General features: G+C 39.8%; 2 protein-coding genes across 23 annotated transcripts in view; one reads left to right on the top strand and one right to left on the bottom strand.

The window, feature by feature from the left end:
- The first annotated feature begins 1,024 nt into the window (after positions 1–1,024).
- On the top strand, positions 1,025–8,238 carry SMLR1 (small leucine rich protein 1). The gene is made up of 2 exons (XM_036872218.1): positions 1,025–1,276; positions 6,002–8,238. The coding sequence occupies exons 1-2, from the start codon at positions 1,144–1,146 to the stop codon at positions 6,085–6,087; spliced, it is 219 nt and encodes a 72-aa protein (XP_036728113.1). The 5' UTR covers positions 1,025–1,143; the 3' UTR covers positions 6,088–8,238.
- A 3,669-nt stretch (positions 8,239–11,907) lies between these two features.
- EPB41L2 (erythrocyte membrane protein band 4.1 like 2) overlaps positions 11,908–19,462 on the bottom strand; it is a 214,412-nt gene continuing 206,857 nt past the window's right edge. For 6 of the 22 annotated variants that reach the window (XM_036870869.1, XM_036870868.1, XM_036870873.1 and 3 more), the window contains one exon: positions 11,909–13,195. The gene's annotated coding sequence lies outside the window, so the exon portion shown is untranslated. Of the gene's footprint in view, positions 13,196–14,542; positions 14,595–19,462 lie in introns of all 22 variants that reach the window. The other 16 variants (XM_036870881.1, XM_036870890.1, XM_036870891.1 and 13 more) reach the window with 7 other exon arrangements.

The raw sequence follows: 19,462 nt of genomic DNA, 5'->3' as shown, positions 1-19,462 counted from the left end.
GAGAAATCAACCCACGAAGGTGGATGCCAATCTCCCTCCCCAAATTTTCCAAATTCTCCAGGAGGCCTTTTAATGATAGAAAGGATTTTTTAGTTGGTTTTAGTTTAGTAGACCAGTATCTTCACAATTTTTTCACTAAAGCAGTGGATGGCAACTCAACTCAGTTTATAAACCAGTGTCAACATAGTCTATTGTCCTTTTAATCTTTTCCCAGAAACTTGGTAGTTACCACACCAGCCACAACACTATCATTCAGGGGGCACCTTCTACTGCTAAGGGTGGGCCACAGGACTGTGTGAGCAGGACACAGCTGGGAGTGCCAGCTACTAAAGCAGCAAGCACAAACCGATGCACGGGGGGGAGAAGGAACAGGGCCCATATTACCATCCATTCCACCATTATGTCTTATGGCCATTCTCTGTCTCTGTGTCTGCCTCCACTCTCAGAGGGAAGGTACCATGACTTTTTCTTGTACACCCAGCATCTAGTCAAGAGGTTGGGTTGTAGTAGAATTAAATTTTTGTTGAATAACTGAATAAACCAGTATACCTCTCAGAAAAGCATTCAGAGTAGGACATATTAGGAAGAGTTTTTACGTATGGAAAGAATATTGTTTCTCCTTCCTTGCTATTCGTTGTATAAACTGTGTATGACGGAAAATTCATTTTTTCTAGACACAGGTACATTAACATAGCTACTAATTAATATTTTCTCTGAAATTTAGAAAATGTAGGAAAAATTCTTCCTACGTCTGGGCATATATTGGTAGAATATATACAACAAGGAGGTTTGCTTAAAATCAGGTACTTTTCATATCAGATAAACCGAATACAAAGAAATTTAGGCCTCCTGGTGTCACTCCCAACCTTGCCAGATAAATACTCATCTCTGGAATGGCCTGGGAGAATCACCTTTCAATTCTTCTACACTTTGTAGCTGAGTTACAGAGTAACCTGCCAGCAATCCTCTCAGAATTCACGGGGCTGTTTAAATAGAGCAAAGTCCACCAAAAGTTCCACTGAGATGTGCTGAGCAAAGGCCAGAGCCCCAGAAGAAAACAAGTGTGGACTCAGCGAAGCTGCCCTCACCTGGGTGCGAACCCCGCCGGCCCGGGGTTGAGGGGGGACCGGTGGGCTGTGTGATATGGCAATGAGCCCCGTGCTGTCGGAGTTCCTGCGAGAGCTCCCAGGCTGGTTCCTGCTCTCGGGCATCTTCCTGCCCGTGACTTTGCTGCTGTTCCTTCTCATTGCCTACTTCAGGATCAAGCTGATGGAGGGTAAGTGAGAAGCCACACAAGGCCGGGGTTAGATTCCTTTCCCATGGCACACATTTGGAACAAGTCCATGTACCGCCCATTCTTCTGGATGGCCTGGAGCCACACATCTTTTTGATATGTAGGTGCTTCTCAATAAGCACCCCCCTTAAGATATCTTCCGTGGTGAACGTGGCAAAATTTGATCTTTCCAGCAGTGTGGATGACGTGCTAGGCTCTGAAGGCCTGCCCTGGGCACCCTTAACTTCAGCCCCTCGCAGACAGGCGAGCTGTGAATCAGCAATCTGGACATGTGATTGCTTGTCTCTGTCTCTCAGGCCAATAGATTCACAAACATTACAATGTGTTTCTTGGTCTGCCGTCTCAACCTGACAGGTACGTGTGTGTGTGTGTGCACGTGCCCGTGTGTTCCTGTGAGTGTGTGTGCACTCACTCCTCATCCACTGAACTTCTACTAAGGAAATGTGCCAACATTGTGCTATCACAGTGTTTGGCAAATGTCAAGCCTTAATAGATATTTGACGGCTTGATGTAAATTTACCATGAAACTGGGGTCTTAAGGTTAAAAAAAAAAACAAAAAAACCCAAAGCCAAACCAAACCAAACCAAACCAAAACCCTCAGGAAGGTTAAAGTGACTGGGACGTGAGAAGCTGGGTCCTGGATTGAGCCTGCTTATTCCGCTGTAATTGAAATGAATGAAACTGCACTGTGATTTGATAGACTACGTGTTAATAATGTACCCAGCAAATGTTAGATTAATACGAGAGGTTAATAGCTATTTTAGCAGTATCAAAAACCAGTAATATTTCTTAAGTTGGATGATGTCATTAAAGTACTAAAAACAAATTTGAAAACCCCTCCCTCAAACCATCCTTTGCTCATATTTCCTTCCTCTCCCAATGGGATCTGTGTATCCTTTTTCCTGATTACATTTTCCAGTGTTAGCAGATAAACTTAGTCTAGGCATGTTTTCATTTTTATGCGGATGTGCTCCCTTTAATTCCAAATTTTCCTTTCTTATTAAAAAACCCCTGAGAACATGTGGTTTTTAAAATTATAGTTCTTTCTGTAGCTGCTTTCCTAAGGGCAAGTAGTAATATCTTCTCTCCAGTTTGAGGGCAAATGAGAACACTTGGCCCCAAATAAGATATCACCAGTTTGAATCTCTATTTAGCAGCTCCCACTTAAAAACTGTAAACAGATGGTCAAATGTCATGTCATTAAACTTGCAACCAGGGTTATGGCAAGTGTAATCATTCCTATTTTGTCCCTGTAAAGAAAGGGACAATGACAGATAAACTAGTGTGTTCACAGAACCCCAGATTCCTGCATCCTGAAACAGAAAGTCATCTTGCCTACCTCATACATCCTAGTCCCCCAGACAAGAGAGGCATTTTAAGATGTGATGGAAAGCATGTGACGGTATCATAATCACTCATCATTAATCCCCACACTTCAAGGCTTAGGAGGTAATGGTGCATGTAAATTTAATTAGTATGTAGAGAACATCAATTTTCTCGCAAAGGAAGAAAGAAAATTCTCTACCATCCTGCACTCTTCAATCTGTGTCAGTTGCCTTGAGGAGTAGCTCTTAAGGTGGAGGTCTGGGTCTTGAACTTTCCATCACCAAACCCTTCATCCACCACTGCCAGGGACATGTCACCTCTCCTCGGGTGGAAGTTTTGATTATCTTCTCTCCCCAAGTCCTGAGATTCCTATACTGCTACTTTCAGTGCCGCTCAAAATACTATCACCCTGATCATGAACAAATGGCTTGCTAAAATAACCAACATTGCCAAAAATAGTCACTATGGAAAAGAAATTGTGTCTCTTGAATGCCTGAAAGTTTTTGTATGAAGCTAGATGTAAAATAAGGTCAGGTAAGCGATCAGGTTCTGGCCTTCAGCAATTGACATTCTAATACAGTTAACCAAAGTATGGAAAATGTACAGCGCGGCTAGGCATCTCTCACTGAACTTTATATATATGTTTTGATAGTCAGCAATCCAAAAGGAAACAGATAAGTATTTCTAAAAGTCAAGAGTAAGTTAAGGGTTGGCAGAGTGAAATTGTTAAGATCTCAGATGACAGGGTCAAACCAAATGGAGGTTTGAATTCCAGGTCTGTAACAATGGCCACACTACCTAATCTCTTGAAGCTTCAGTTTCTTCACTTGTGAGATAGAAATAATAGCAGGACATAGCTGTAGGGTTGGTGTGGGGATTAAGTGAGGCAATACACGTAAGGTTCTTAACAGTGCCTGTTCTGAACAACTGTTGGTCATTATGACCCCTGCTGACTTATAAATTCTAAGAAGGCAGTGTTTGTGTCATTATAATAACTAATATTAAAATATAACTAGTAGCTATTATTAAACTTAAAGATAAAATTATTGATCTTTATTTAGAAATAAAATTAATTATATAAAATTTACTTAAAATTAAGTAAATTACCCAAGATCACTCACCGAGAAAATGGTACAGACAGGATTTGAACCCTGGCTGTCTGGCTCCAGAGCTAGCCCTCTCAGCCAAAACACTACCCCTGGAGTATTGAACACAGAGTAGGTGTTCAGAAGGTATCTGCTGAATGGAGGAATCCTCTTGGCCCAGGCAAATAAACATCACCAACATGAGAGCCAACAGTGGGAGAATTAAACAAGGCAAGAATTTTACAAAAGTGTTGAGGGGACTCGATCAATCTCTTTCTGTAACATGGCTAATTACTGATGATGGTGATTCCTCTGCATAAAGACTTAGCTCTGAGTCAAGAAGATTACATTTCTTCACCTGTGGCCCAAGAAGGAAAACTTCATTGCCTGCAGAATATTCTACAGTTACAAACTCAGATGTTTTCACAGCCACCTGGCTAATCTCACCTGTCTAATCTCTGCACTGTCCTTAACAGATCCATTAAAATGAAATGATGGCCAAATTGCAAGCTCTTTCAGAAGGATAAATTATTTCTCTAGCTCTCTTCATTGCGCCTGGCACAGACATTTGGTTCACTTGGTAGATATAACTCATTGAGGAATGATGGGTTTTCTCTTGCTTTCTCTCCTAGTTTTCCATTTTCTAGTTCTCTTCTTTCAACATCATTATTTCAGGTCACCCATTTTCACTCTAGAATTTGTATCCTGGCTCCTCATTCAAAGCACCTGTTGCACAGTTAGCCTTCAGTAATTAAGAGGGAAGAAGTTACTCATATTTCAGTGAGTCTATAATGTAAGGCATGAGCTATCTCAAGCAATACCTTTGAACTAGCAATAATCTATGTGGAAAGGCAGTGAAACTGAGTGGCTGAGCGTGTGGGCTCTGGAGTCAGACTGCCTGGGATTGAGTCCTGAATCCATCAGTTTCTATGATCTTGGGCAAATTGCCTCATTTTGATTTCTCTATGCCTCCGTTTGCTCACCTGTAAAGTAAGAATAATAATGGTGACTACAACATAATTTCACTGCAAGAATTAAATGAGAAAAGGCTTTTCACGGTGTCTGGCACATAAGTGATCAAGAAACATTAGCTGTTAAGTCTTGAGCCTCGTGTAACCTAAGACCTGTTACCATCCAATGCATATATACCCTCTCTCGACTGAGATGACAAGCAGTGTGGAATCAGAAAAGAATAGAAGGTCAGAGAGAGTGCTCATGTCCTAGAGCACATGGCATATAAAGTGCCTGGCAAAGAATAAATTGCTGGGATTTGATGTGGGGGACCAAAAAGAACATTTTCAGGTTCAATTCTATAAAATACATTATCTCCTATGAGATTATAAACTCCTTTGTCTCTGGCTTGGATAATTTAATTATAATTCTGAAAATAAACTTTTAAGAGTAAAAAATAGTTTCAGTTATGCATGTTGGTGGTGGTGAGGAAGAGAAATTTTTTTTTTTTTTGGATGTACCAGGAAGATCTCAAAGGATAATTGTCAGGATTTCAGGGCTAAAGTTCAAATTTGCTATTGCCAGAGAGGTAACAGGTGAAGCTACAGGAGCAGATAAGAATACACAGAAAGATGATATATAATAAAAGCCAAAGAGAGGAGTATGATTGGGGGTGGAGGTCATGGAAAGGGGGCTCGTGTCAAATGCTACAGAGGAAGAAAACTGGGGATTGGAAAAATGCCACCAGATTTAGTAATTAGGACATCACTGGTAAGTTTTAATATTTCAGTAGCTTTAACTGAAGCTATATTTTAAGGGCATAAGGAGTATGTAAGTGGCGAAAAGTTGACACTCGGTTTTCAGTCAGATGCCAAAAGGTAAAAAGGAGACTAATTTGACTTGTCTAAAGACTTACAAACACCCAAACACATTTTTGGCGGGGAGGAGCAGGACAGAAACCCTATCTTGCTCATTTGCATATCCCCGGGTCTTGGGTAATAGACATGCTTAATAAATGCTTATTGAATGTGGGAGCCTTAATACATTTAATCAACACAATCTACTGAATATAAAATATACTTAGCATGTAACACCTTTTATTACAGTGGTAATTTGCCCTCTCTAACCAGGACCACTCCTTAGAAATAAGCATTTATATTTCTTTTGGGAGTGGTTGAGGAGGAAAGGAGAGATCCTGCAATAGGACTTGCTCTGATGATGATGACTTCTGTAACTTGCTGGGGCCACCAGGGTAGAAATGCTGGCCAATAACCCCTGAGGAGTTGTAAATGACCAGTGGCACTCAGCTGCCTCCACAGTTTTAACTGATATTTTTCCTTTCAGTTAATGAAGAACTGTCACAGACTCCTGATCACCAGCACAATCGTAAGGCTAGCTCTTCCCGGTACCAGAGAAAGAAACAGACGTGACTGTTGGGGACTGATCAACGGCTAAAGCACAGTCAATTTCTACTGGTCGGAGAGCAACGGTCAATGGCTTAGCAAATAGTTAATAAACTAGAACCACAGCAAGACAAAAAGAACACTAAGATGCTTGTTCTGAAAAGTGGTTCAGGAGGACAGCTATGAGACTCGACTTAAATAGCAGTTCTTTGGCGAGTCCCAAGAATGTAAGATTTTGTTGGATGTGCTCTATGCACTAGGCACACTGTAACTTTTTAACTTTTATAGGACTATGTCTACTCTGAAGGGCACTATTTTCAAACTAAAATTCTTAAGCATCATTATTACATAATCCCGTGGAAGCCCGCATTATTCTGACTTTGGAGGTGAAGATACTCTGGTAGAGATCAAATAAATAGCAAAAGATGAGCGCCTGTGGATTCCTGCTGTGAGAGTTCCCACTTCCTCCCTTGAAGTTCGGCAACACTGAAATGACACCTTTTAAGGCATCATTTCTGGCCCTTGGTTTACTTCTCCCCTTTTCCCAATTGCTTTCACAAATCGCATCATCATTGTGAGAACCCACAAAACAAGCAGAGTCTCTCGATACTCGGTATGCATCACCATGAAAGTAGTTTTCAGCATGACATGACTTGGAAATACTGGCAATTTGGTGGGAAAAGGAAAGAACATCAAGTTCATGGGACTCATATGGAGAATAACTCAAGACTTTGCCTCTAAACCAAAACACCGGGGAGCTATTTCTAAATATGGAAAGAAGTCAACGTTTCACTAGCACAATTCTTCTTTCAGTGGGAACCCCAAATAGCCAAACTAGATAACTGAAAAGAAACATTTAATTCAAAGTAGTAGTTCAAATAGATTGTGATTACTACCGGGCTCTTCACAGTTTTCCTAGCTAACATTAACAAAAGACACTTAACATGTCCTAAGTGTAAGTCTGATTGTATTCTTATGTTTGCATATGAATCCAACAGGCTATTAGACAGATTAACTTTATAACACATAATGAATTTGTTCACCTGTAAGAAATGCACCAATTTCTGCAGTGACATACAAACATGCAAAAGATTGTTTGGCCGACCCAAAGCAAGAATGCGCCACTAGTGCCAGATATTTTCTGTTTCTCTCCCCCTCCCCCAGTCTCAAATTCTTCATATGCATCCAGTGAGTTATTAGTCTCCATTTGCACTTCTTGCATATCATAAAACTCACTGTTCAACTGGAGACACTCATTTCTGTATTTTATGGCATTTGATTACAATGAAAATGTCTCCTGGGGCTTCCAGACTGAGGTAATTTAGAATAAGTGTGCATGCCATATGGAAGGAATGACAATATTCTTTCAATTCTGAGAGGGATCTCTTTTTAGCCTCTGGTGGAAATCAGCTTATGTAAAATGCTTTCTTGGACAGAAGGTGGGGAAAGGATGCATCGTACTCCCAGCTGCCGGCCAAATCTGTGGCTCAGCCACCAGGGTTTGCTCTACCTTCTTCTGGAAACAGGCACAACAGAAGCCTGACTGATGCGTTCCACCACCTCTGCCTTACCAGGGAAAATGCATCTCAGCTGCTATGGTAACAGAGGAGCTCGAAACATACATGTTCTCAACATAAACAAGTTGTGTAAAGCAAGACCTGATTCCTTTGTTGCTGCTGAATGAGATGAGTACAAAGAATGTCCATTGAAATCATGAGTAGAGTCATGAATGCTCTTTATGTGTAGAGAGGAACAGAAACGTTAGTTTTCCTACAGAGAGACCAAGTCCCAGAATTTTTCTACCACCTGCTTGAAGGCACTGTACTGGACTTGACTAGTCCCTCACAGAGCGCAGCCCATCAGCTGCCCGGTCACGTCTCTGCTCTCCACCTGCTCAAAGTCCAGGGTAAGAGTTCCTTCCGGTTTGGACTGCCTGCTTCCTTGTCATTGCTGCTGCCACCTAGACCAGGCTGGTGGGCTCCTTACCTCATCCTACACTCTGCTTCCTCCTGTGCTCCAAAGCCTTTCATCAGGGGCCCAAAACGTTCCTAAGTGGTTTCACCTCAACACTTCCTAACCTTATTTCTAATGTTCTAGTATCTGAACGAACTCCCAATTCTGTTTCCCCAACATGAGACCTTCAATAAAATACTTTAATGGGTGTTGTAAGTTCTGTTACATTGCCATTTATTCAATGAAAAAAAATTTTTTTACAGAGCTAACCTAAAATTGTTAATAATATCTATCTCTCTCATTAACTGTGTTGGTAATTTGGAAATTTGGCATTGGGACAGTACAAGTCCATGACCGCTGCCTCACATTCTGAGCTTATACACGTTGATAAAACAGAAAACGGAGCAAGGAAGGGCACACATCATGTTCTCTGAAGTATTATTTGCAACCCTTAAAAAAAAAAAAAAACTTCTAAGTAATCTGACCAGGTAACAGCCACCAGTATTTTCTAGATGTAATTTAGTAGCAACTGGAAAATTGAGAACAGATAAGCACGTTCACACACCAACAACAGCTTTTCCTTGAAATCTTAAGTTCTTTGGCAAAACTGTTATCTCAGAAATAAGAATTCATAACAGTTAAACACATTTTGGAAATCAATTTTCTGACTTGTTTATTAAAAGTTAGAATTTTCCAAACAAATGCTCTTGAGTCTTGCTTTCTGATTTTATAATTAGTGTGCTAATCAGAAGAGGCCTCTGAGTTTATCAGAATTTACGCAAAGGCATTCACCCTGGCAGAACATAAACAGGAAATATGTATTCAAGAAATTTTATTTATAATTAACACCAGATTGAAATTCTTTCCATTAAAAAAATGTTCAAATCCATATTCCAAAACCTAGATTCTTAAAGAGCAGAGATTCCTAACCTTTATTTAGGTAATAAAGAAGCCTTTTGAGAATTTAATTAAAGATAGGAATCTTTTTTTTTTCTGTAGGAAACATGCATATACCCATGATTTTGTATATATTGTGGGAAAGCCTAGCCCCTCGAAGTCCATCAAAGAATCTGTGGTTAGGAAGCCTGCAGCCCGTCTTAGGAAAGGATTGTGCTGTCTTACACTAGCCACCTTAGTTGCCATACAGCAGAGAATGAGTAGACCATAAGGGGTTCCTGACACTGCAGGGCTCACAAGGAAGTTGGGTCCACACAACTTCAAAGCCAAAACCTTCCCACAGGCTTCCCAAGTAACCTAGTTCCTAAGGGTACAGAGTTCTACTCTGTAAAGTTCTCACAAGAACACAGCTCAGACTGGCAGTATCTCCCATAACTTGCCTTTGGTGGGTTAACTCACGCACAGTGCTGTTAGTATTCATAGCGATCGCTTTTTTGGAGGGCAATATTGTGCCAGGAGCTCCACTAGGCACTTTATACATTTTTACTTCATCGAACCATGAGAATACCCCTACACTGGGATGTATTACTACCCTCACTTTATAGATGTTTAAGTACCTTCACTGAAGTCACATGGTTCAGTTACTCAGAGTAGGGCAAACACCCATCTGTAGGAGTCTGAAGCCAGTTTGTTCTTTGTTTTTTTGACATCTTTATTGGAGTGTAATTGTTCTACAATGGTTAGTTTCTGCTGTATAACAAAGTGAATCAGCTATACGTATACATATATCCCCATTTCTCCTCCCTCTTGCATCTCCCTCCCACCCTCCCTATCCCACCCCTCTAGGTGGTCACGAAGCACTGAAGCCAGTGTTTTTGAAGCAAAATATTTTATACAACTTGAAGCTACTATAAACCTAATTGGGCATCATGACTATACAAAGGGTCAGTGTTTTTGACCCTGTGGCCAAGGGTCAGGAGTTTCACACCTCAGATTTGCCAGCTGACCGTGTTCTCTTCCGGGGCCAGCTCCGCATCGTGGCCTAATCCCGGCAAATACGTGAACAGGTGCACGTGCATGCAAGGATCTGTGCAAGCCCTCGTAAACCCCGGTCCTATTCTATAGTGCAAGTGCGTTAAGACTCTGCTGGAAACTGACCAGAGCACCACACCCGGAAGAGCAATGTACTACCTCACAGTACATGGAGACAGGACCTTTTTTCAAAATCATGGGGCTTTATGGCATTTTTTAGTCTTTTACCATGGAATATTCTAACGGAATGATATAAAGAACCCCCATTTACTGCCACCTGGCTTCAGCAATTATCAACTCATGGCCAATCTTGTTTCACCTAAACCACGACTCACTCCTCCTTATCCTCATATTATTTTTAATTCTCAATTATATGATGTTCTCAGACACTATATAATTTTATCCATAAGTAAGGGGAAAACGTAATGAAGTCCATGCTGGGCAGTCGTTATGCTACAGTTTGCTTCATTGCCGGAGTCCTGGGGATGATCACTCCATGAACTGTGGCCTATGCAGTGAGGAATGCTACGTGCATCATAAAGGGAAACAGAAGCTACTCACAACAGTGAAATGCCCAAAATTCACCAACTCTATACACTTTTTTTTAACAACCTCATTTTTTATCCTGCTGTGGCCTGTGGAAAATGAATTGCTCTGTTTCCCATGTTCCACACAGGATCGCTGGAAGGTTTATGTGAAATACTCATAAAAACCCTATACAACTAAAAGGAATTATTGCTTATCACCCCCAAATTATATTGCTTTTGACTTAAGATAAACGATTAGCGCCTGGACGTCTCACGGCAGTGAACGCTGTTGACCTATTTTCTTATTCTATCACTTGGGGTTTTGAACGCTCAGCTCACAGAATGAGGTTATAACATCCTGAGAATTATTTTGCAAGAAATACAAAATACTAAAATAGACAGTCTTGCTGCCATAGTCACAGGTGGCATGATCAACACTGTTTTCAGCTGCTCTTCAGATACCAAGACCCCACAGATACTTTAGATGTCTCTGGGACCCCAAACTCTGTCCTTGCCATCTCAGCTGGTAAAACTGAGCCTGGCCTGAACAATGCATTTCCTCTTCCACTGGAGCTGCTATAGACATACTTACCTCCTATGATTTCCTTCCATGTGGAAGGATATGGTTCTCAAAAAAACCCTGACAGATCAACCTCTGCTTTAAATACAAATGTTATACATACACACTTTCTGATGAAAATTATATTTACAGAGTCACATTTGGTTCCATAATATTTCTAAGGCTTGGCTTGCTGAGATATGCTTCCCCAAAGAGGAATTGTTTTTGTAATAATTCTAGAGAAAGTGAGAAAGATCTTTCACAAGGTGAGAGATATCAGTGGGAACTGATCCCAAAGAAGACAGTCATTGCAAATTATATTTAACATGCTCACCTTAAACAACTAGGGAAAGACAGTCTACAGAACATTTTAGATGGAATATACCACACCCTGTTGGTCACTTGCTATATAATGCTTTTAACGTTTGAAAGAAAATCCAGCACTTCATCTCATGTGTCTGGGCAAAAGCTTCACAATGAACCATCCTGATGAGACATGGACGCAGCCCTCAGCAGAGCCCGTTCTGCCTGATGCACTAAGACCCACTGGACTGTTAAGCAAAACTGAAGCAGAGGACCAGGTTTCAGATGGTGCAGCTAAGGTATTTCCTGAAACAAAACAAAAAATACACAAAGAAGACAAGCAAAAATATGCCTTGGAGAACTTGTACAAGCTGGGGTGGATTATGTAACCAGGCAGAAGGAACTGGCATTCTAAATAGTAGATTTACAAACATTCGACATTGGTTTAGCCACTTGCAATTGGTGATGCTGGCAGCAGCATGAAATTATAAACGATCTGAATAACAGATTTTAAAAATGCTACATCCCACAAAATACTAGAACTTCTGACTGACAGTATGACTCGAGCTTATCTTTTTAAACCTTCATAAAAAGAGAAGTGACAAGTTTAGAGAATAAACAAACTTTATTTTATAACAGTATTACAGAAAGCAAAATATCATTTAATACAACTTGAAGCTGCTAGGAATCTAATCTGGCATCATAACTATACATAGGGCCAAAGCAAAAGAAAGACTGTTCAATACAGTTAATAAGTCCCTATCAGGTCTCTGGTGTCAGCTTTAAATGGTGTAGCCTTCTTACAACCGTCAAAAAACCACCATGGCCCTAACTCCTCGCCCTGGCAACCTCACACCTGTGTGGATCACCACGCTATCTGAAAGAGATATGCCTGCTCGATAACAAAAGGTCAGTTTTACGTGGAGACAAGGAGGTTTAATACAAAGCAAAGTGTTCTACACGAGTGTTCAAATAATGGAAAGTACTGAAATTTGGACATGTTAAGAAAGCACTAAGGTTTTTAAGCTGCCTGAATATTTTAGTAGGAGGGAAAATATCGCTTTCTCTCCCCTCCTATTTCTGGAATGCTGCCGAAGAGCCCGTGTCTGAGAAGCACCGGCACTGTGGTGCAACAGGGCCTCTAAACACAGTGCGTGGTCAGTGAACTTCATCATAATTCTCCAGTTTGGAGATTCCCGGACTTTCCGCTAAAAGCAAAAAGTCACGGTACGGGAAAGTCAAAAGGGTTCAATATCAAAAAATAGCCCCAATGAAATTCTCAAACATTAGAAAATTTTCACGATGTAAGAAACGCCTTTAATCTGCATTAATATTTTCTCATACAAGTATATTTACTGCAAACTGAGAACTCTGTAAATATTGACTTGTAAGAACTCAATGGGAAGCATCCGGAAAAAGGAAAGCCACTATCGGAATTAGTCACAGAGTCTCCTTTCCGCACAACAGCACCTGTTCCAGTGAACAGCACCTTACCAGCTGGGGCTGGCTTTGTTCACTATCATTTGCTCAAAATGAGTCACAGAAAGCAGGTAGTTGTACACAAAGTAAACAGGAAACAAAAAACGAAACTAACTAAAAAAAAAAAAAAAACAACAAAGAAAAGAAATAACCAAGAATATTTAGAAGTGGTTATAAAACAAAATAATATATTAAAATGCGGGGGAACGGTATAGACCAGAGCTGTTAAGGTAAGGTTTGGTGTTGGCATTTTAATTCTTCAGGCTTCTGGCCATTGTTACCAGTCGTAGTATAAATTCGCTGGAGCAGTGGTGTGGCATTAAGACTTGGAATGGTCAAAATTTTTCAGGTTCACAAAGTTGAATGTTGTCTACAAAATGAATTTCTAGGAGGAAAAAAAAGAGACAAGGCTTAAATATTCCAAAGACAGGCTTGGGAAAAAAATGTAAGTAAGATTCACCAAATTCCGAATCAAGTAATCAACCGTTCCCATCTGCCTGTTTCTACAGTAAACAGTATTTTACCAGAAGACAAGCATGAGAGCCTGATCTACCCCTGAGGGCCTTAAAATACCTGAAGGATTGACTAGCACATGAGAAACAAGTGGCAAATAAGAATCTGACCAAAAAGTTAACTATAAAACAGAGGTAATTCATATAATAAAAATCTAAAAAAAAAGAGAAACCAATGTAGGTTTTAAAGTTAGATTCAAAGAAGAAGAAAAAGTAATTTTGACTTCATTGAAATGAATAAAAGCTGCCTCAGGTTGGGAGAACAGAATGAGGAAAAATGCAAGGAAGTGAGAAAGTGCCTGATAGGTAAGATGAGTATACAGATGTATGGGGTGGAGAACAGGAATGAATGGGGTGGGGTGGAGGGGATAGGACAGTGGAGAAATGGAAGTTATGGAAGCTAAGTATTGGTATGGTGAGTAATAGAAGGCAAGAAAAAAATACTGGGCCTACTTTTTTAATAACAGGCTGAGAAGTATGAGCTTGATCTAATAGACAAAAAATAATGAATTCAGAAAGAGCATTCAGACAAAAAAACAAAACAGCCAACTGTCCATCTACTGCAATGACCTCAGTACAAGAGGCAGGAGACAGGTCAGGGAACCAGGAGTGGCCAGTTCACAGAAGGCATGACAAGCCCAGGAGAGGAAGAGCTTGGATTTGATTGGAAGTACCAGAGGACATTGTCAGGTTTAGAGTCTGGGACCTCAAAAATAGAAGGAGAATAATAGGCCTAGAGCCCGGGTGTTGTCTTAGCACTAGGGATATAGATCTGCAAGTCGGCACCAAGGGATACGTGAAACCAACAGATGGAACTAGTCTCACGTGAGTATAAGTCTTGAGGAAGCCCACCACCAAAAGTAGGTAGAGAGGAGAGAGGACTAAAATAAAAGTGGACAGGGAGGCAGATAAAAAATAAGGTTGATGCACTGTCCCTGCAAGAGAAAAGTTTTAAGAAGGCAATTGTTTCACTTTCTATTGCAGTTTGGGTGAAATTTTTGGCAAATGGTAGGTGATTAGAGAAGTCAGCAGAGAGCAGCAACTAATGTCCTTTCCAAGAGGCACTGGTCCAAAGTCAATTAGATTGTACATTCTTTTGGTTAGATAAAATTGTCTTGTTTTAATGAAAAAATTCCCCACCAATCAGATTTATCACAGATATTAGGATAGCCTTTTGATTATTCAGGACTGATTGGCTAATCAAATTCATTGCTTCCCACCTTATTGTCTGCTTTAGGCTATTTCATTACTCAGTAGGACTTGTGCTTGATTCTAGGCAGGGAAAAAAACCAAAAAACTCATTGGAGAAACGCAGTCTTCTTTTTTTTAGGTTAGTAATCATGAACAGAAATGTGGGGGTCCGTAAGGGGATCAGCTACAACTACCAATCAAATTGTATTAGAGAGTTGTGTGGCCTTCAATTGTGCTGTTTGTCTATTCTGTTTTTTTTTAAATAGTGTATTTATTTATTTATTTATTTATTTATTTATTTTTGGCTGTGTTGGGTCTTCGTTTCTGTGCGAGGGCTTTCTCTAGTTGCGGCGAGCGGGGGCCACTCTTCATCGCGGTGGGCAGGCCTCTCACTGTCGTGGCCTCTCTTGTTGCGGAGCACAGGCTCCAGACGTGCAGGCTCAGTAGTTGTGGCTCACGGGCTTAGTTGCTCCGCGGCATGTGGGATCTTCCCAGACCAGGGCTCGAACCCGTGTCCCCTGCATTGGCAGGCAGATTCTCAACCACTGCGCCACCAGGGAAGCCCTGTCTATTCTTGTTTTTTGAGAGCTGGTAATCGTTTTCTTCGCTTAGTGAATATGTATCATTTGTTGAACACAACTGCCACTCCGCCTAGCTTATGTTACGGAAAATGATCCCCTGACTTTACCACTACCTGGAAATCTACAGAAAGAACAGGGTTTAGGACTCCATTCTCCATTTCCTTTACACTCCAGGACACCTTATTTCACTGAATCTGTTTTCACCAAAAATTAAAATTTTAATTTGTAAAAGAGGCTAAAATTAAATTTGTTTCAGCCATTAGCAGACAAATAAGAATCTAGGAATATGTAGGAACTGAATCAAAGAGTTCTTGGTTTCAAAGAGCTTCAGCAATTCTTGAAATATATGTAGAGAAAAAGAGAGTTACCCATGTAATTCAAATATCATTTACCTTTCATTTATTCACAATCAAACCCATTAGAAAGCAAAATAAATCAATTTTTTTTCTCGTAATATGTATTGCAAATGACAGCCTAACGTGCTCTTAGGATTCCAAACAACATCAATAATCAAAGAAAATTATATTATTGTAATTTTAATGTTCAATGCATTTTTCTCATTGTTTAAAAACTATAAATCGAGTAACTCTGAGTTAATTAGATATTCAATGTGTCAGAACACCCAGTTCCTTACTGTTCTTGATAAATAGGAGTAATTTATTGTATAAAGGGTTTTATTTACACATGCACCTATCTTTTTTGACTGCGTCCTGCACTTAAACACATAGAGAAATGTATTCCCAAGTACTAAACATCCAGCTTTTGAGCTGGGAAGGAGAAAAGGTTGGAATCACCAATGCCATTAATATACAAGCATCTGACATTTAACATTTTTCTGTCCTTTTAGCATGTATCTGTGAGGGAAAAAAAATAAAACTTAATATTTTGCCATTTTAAACAAACTACATTTTGGGTCTAAATAATTAAATAATTTATCACATATCCCATTCAATCTGAAACTAGGCACTGGTTCTTCATGTAAGACCTGTACAAGTTTTAAGAGCTTTTTTTTTTTTTTTTTTTTTTTTAGTTTGAATTCTACCTCTTATACACAGATTTCTGGATTCTTTGTCAATGCAAATTGACAGATATTAATTATTATTATTGGCATTAATTCAACCTACTTTCACTTTTGACAGTGTCATCATTCACCTCGAGTTTGGATATGGTTATAGCTGTTAAGTATGAGTTATACTTTATGTTATCAGAATTTTGGTCAAGTAAAGAAAAACAAAAACCCAAACCACTATTTCCTTGCTTCAGTTTCCCACCCCCAGACTATACCAATGTCACTGAACATTTCTAACTACTAAAATCACGTTCCTAAGCTTGTGTCCCCTCTTTTGGCCATTGTGAGAACAGGTCAATGTAGCTGTTTCATCTAATCACAGGTCTAATTCTATGTCTAAATTTTTCAAGGATACATGCTGGTTGCCTACTTTGCCTTAAGTCTTTACAGAGTGTCCAGTGCAGTCTTCAATTTATCTTTCTCTGTGTGCCTGATGAGCCGTGGGAAATCAGTCAAGCTCAAGCACAGTTCTATGAAGTCATCTGAAAAGCACAACCTTGGAGTTTCCAGAGACAGGGGCTCACATGGTCTCAATCTGGAGATCGTGCTCTACTCCAGAAACTGATTCGGTGAACAGCAAATGTGCACTTAAAAAAAAATCATCCTAATGACAAGTGGTAAAGTGCTCATCCAGAGGGGAGTCTCAATAAAAATGCAAAGCTGTGGCTTTTATCTGAAATAATTAAAATAATGAAGAAAACATAACCTTTCAGATTAATGAAGATTCAATTACCACAGGGCAGTAATATAGCCTGAGATTTTGAAAACATGAGTAAATTATTTATGTAAGGCACAATGCAACTATTTCCTAAATAAACATGAGGTCCGTGTACTCAGGTGTGAAATTTGGCTTTAAATATGATAGTTTATGGATTTCAGTTATTTCTAAACTTTCATTTTATTCTTCCTTGGCTCTCAATTTGCATATTTAATTTTAAAACAGAATTTTCATTGTAAGAATATAAAATCCTAGAGCCAAAAATGCAAGTATGATAAATTTCTATGTGGTTAGACCAGGAAATAGTCAATTCTTACAATGTTTGTATTACCACTATAATTTAGACCCACCAGTTCTCAAATTGTGGTCTGCAGACCTTGGGGGTCACCATGGCTCTTGCAGGGGGTTATAAAGTCAAAACTATTTCATAATCATCCTAAGACACTATCTGCCCTTGTCAGGTGTGGACATTTTCACTGATGATGCAGAAACAACGGTGAGTAAACCAGTTGGCATCTTAGCACAGGTCAAGGCAGTGACACCAAACTGTACCCGAAGTCACTGCATTCTTTACCACCATGCACTCACAGTGAAATAAAAAGAAAGCAAGCCAGTTTCACTTAAGGATGTCCTGGATGAAACAGAAAAAAATATTAATTTTCTTACATCTCTACCCTGGAGTACATCTTTTTAATATTCTGTGTGATGAAATGGAAAGTACGCATAACACATTCCTGCTGCATACAGAGAAGTACAGTAGATGTCTAGGAGGAAAGTGAATTTGTATGAATGTTTGAATTGTGAGTTGAAGCTGCTGTTTTCATTAAAACACTTTCTTTACTTGAGAGAATTACTGACAAACTACGTTGCTCAACTGGATACTTGGCAGGCATTTTCTTGAAAATGAGATAAGCCTGTCACTGCAAGGCAAACAATTGACAGAACTTGTTGCCAGTGATAAAATTCAAGCTTTCGTGTGAAAATTATAACTCTTGGAAACTGTATTTTGGCCACCTTGAGCTTGATAGCTTCCCAATATTTAGAGACTCTTCTCGTGGGATCAGTGGCAACCACAGATCTTTTTACTGTCTTCGACATTTTGCCTTTTCCAGGATGGCATATAGTGAGAATCATACAGTACATGATACCTTTTCAGACAGGCTTCTTTCACTAGGTGATGATTTTTAACTGAATAAATATATTGAAAACTATTTGATTTATAATATAAATAGATCAAATTTCAATTAATAAAATTCACATAAACAAAAAACTCTTTGGGCTCTTCAATAATTTTTAAGTGTTCCTGAGACCATTAAGCTGGAGAACTGCTTCTATGGAATCTGCTCCCTAACCTACTAGTGTTTCCTGCTCTCACAGATATTTGTGTGGCTTCTGAATACAGACGGAAAAATGAAATCTAGCGTTTTTTCCTTCTCGGTCAAATGGCACTCAATATCTCTTCTACAAATAATTCAGCAAAATGGTTTTGTATCTCTTGGTTTGCCTGAATATATTAATGCTCTTTTGGGGGTTGCTCTTTTCTTAAGAGGCTCTCGTGTGGGCCCTTTGGGGCTCATGTCTCAGATTTAGGTCTTTCAGGACAAGCTTGGCCCCCTGATCTCTGTCCCCTCTGAGTGCCAGATATATTGTGCTTGTTAACATACATGGCAACACAATTTCACTTCAAAGACAAAAATTCAGTTCAAAGTTTGCTAGCACCACAAGTCAATTAAGTATTTTTGCTTCCAGGAGAGTCAATTTTGAGATGTTTTCCCTGAATTTCCATTTGTTCAAAAACAAAACAAAACAAAAGGCTTGTCTCAGTTGTGAAGAACCTAGGGGCAGGACAGGAATAAAGACGCAGACGTACAGAATGGACTTGAGGACATGGGGAGGGGGAAGGGTTAGCTGGGATGAAGTGAGAGAGAGGCATGGACATATATACACTACCAAATGTAAAACAGATAGCTAGTGGGAAGCAGCCGCATAGCACAGGGAGATCAGCTCGGTGCTTTGTGACCACCTAGAGGGGTGGGATAGGGAGGGTGGGAGGGAGACGCAAGAGGGAAGAGATATGGGGATATATGTATATGTACAGCTGATTCCCTTTGTTATACAGCAGAAACTAACACACTGTTGCAAAGCAATTCTACTCCAATAAAGATGTTTCCTAAAAAAAAAAAAGGCTTGTCTCTGCCTCTCTTAGCTGCAGTTGTTTCCCCTCTGGAGGGCGTTTTAGGAAGAGCATCTCCTTTTCCTCCCACCCTGTAATCATCAAAGCTCTTTCAGTTTTTAAGCCAGTCATGCTCCCTTAACTCTGAGGAAAGGGTGAGGTGTCAGGGATCTCAGCAGGCCAATTAAATGGGTTTCTTTAAAGCTAACAGTCATCTTTGTGTTAGAGCCTTGATGCACATTCCAGTCACCCCACCTGAAGAATTACTATGCACCGCAATTTGGGAATAGCCTGTCAAATGAAAGCATCATCAATTTTGCCTCATTTTTAAACATGATTATTTTATAAAATAATGGTTTTATTGTTCATTTAGCTACATATCGTAGCTGCAACCTCAAAGACGTTCTG

The sequence above is a fragment of the Balaenoptera musculus genome, chromosome 12 (assembly GCF_009873245.2).
Source record: "Balaenoptera musculus isolate JJ_BM4_2016_0621 chromosome 12, mBalMus1.pri.v3, whole genome shotgun sequence".
Taxonomy (NCBI): Eukaryota; Metazoa; Chordata; class Mammalia; order Artiodactyla; family Balaenopteridae; genus Balaenoptera; species Balaenoptera musculus.
This window is presented reverse-complemented; position numbering and strand designations above follow the sequence as displayed.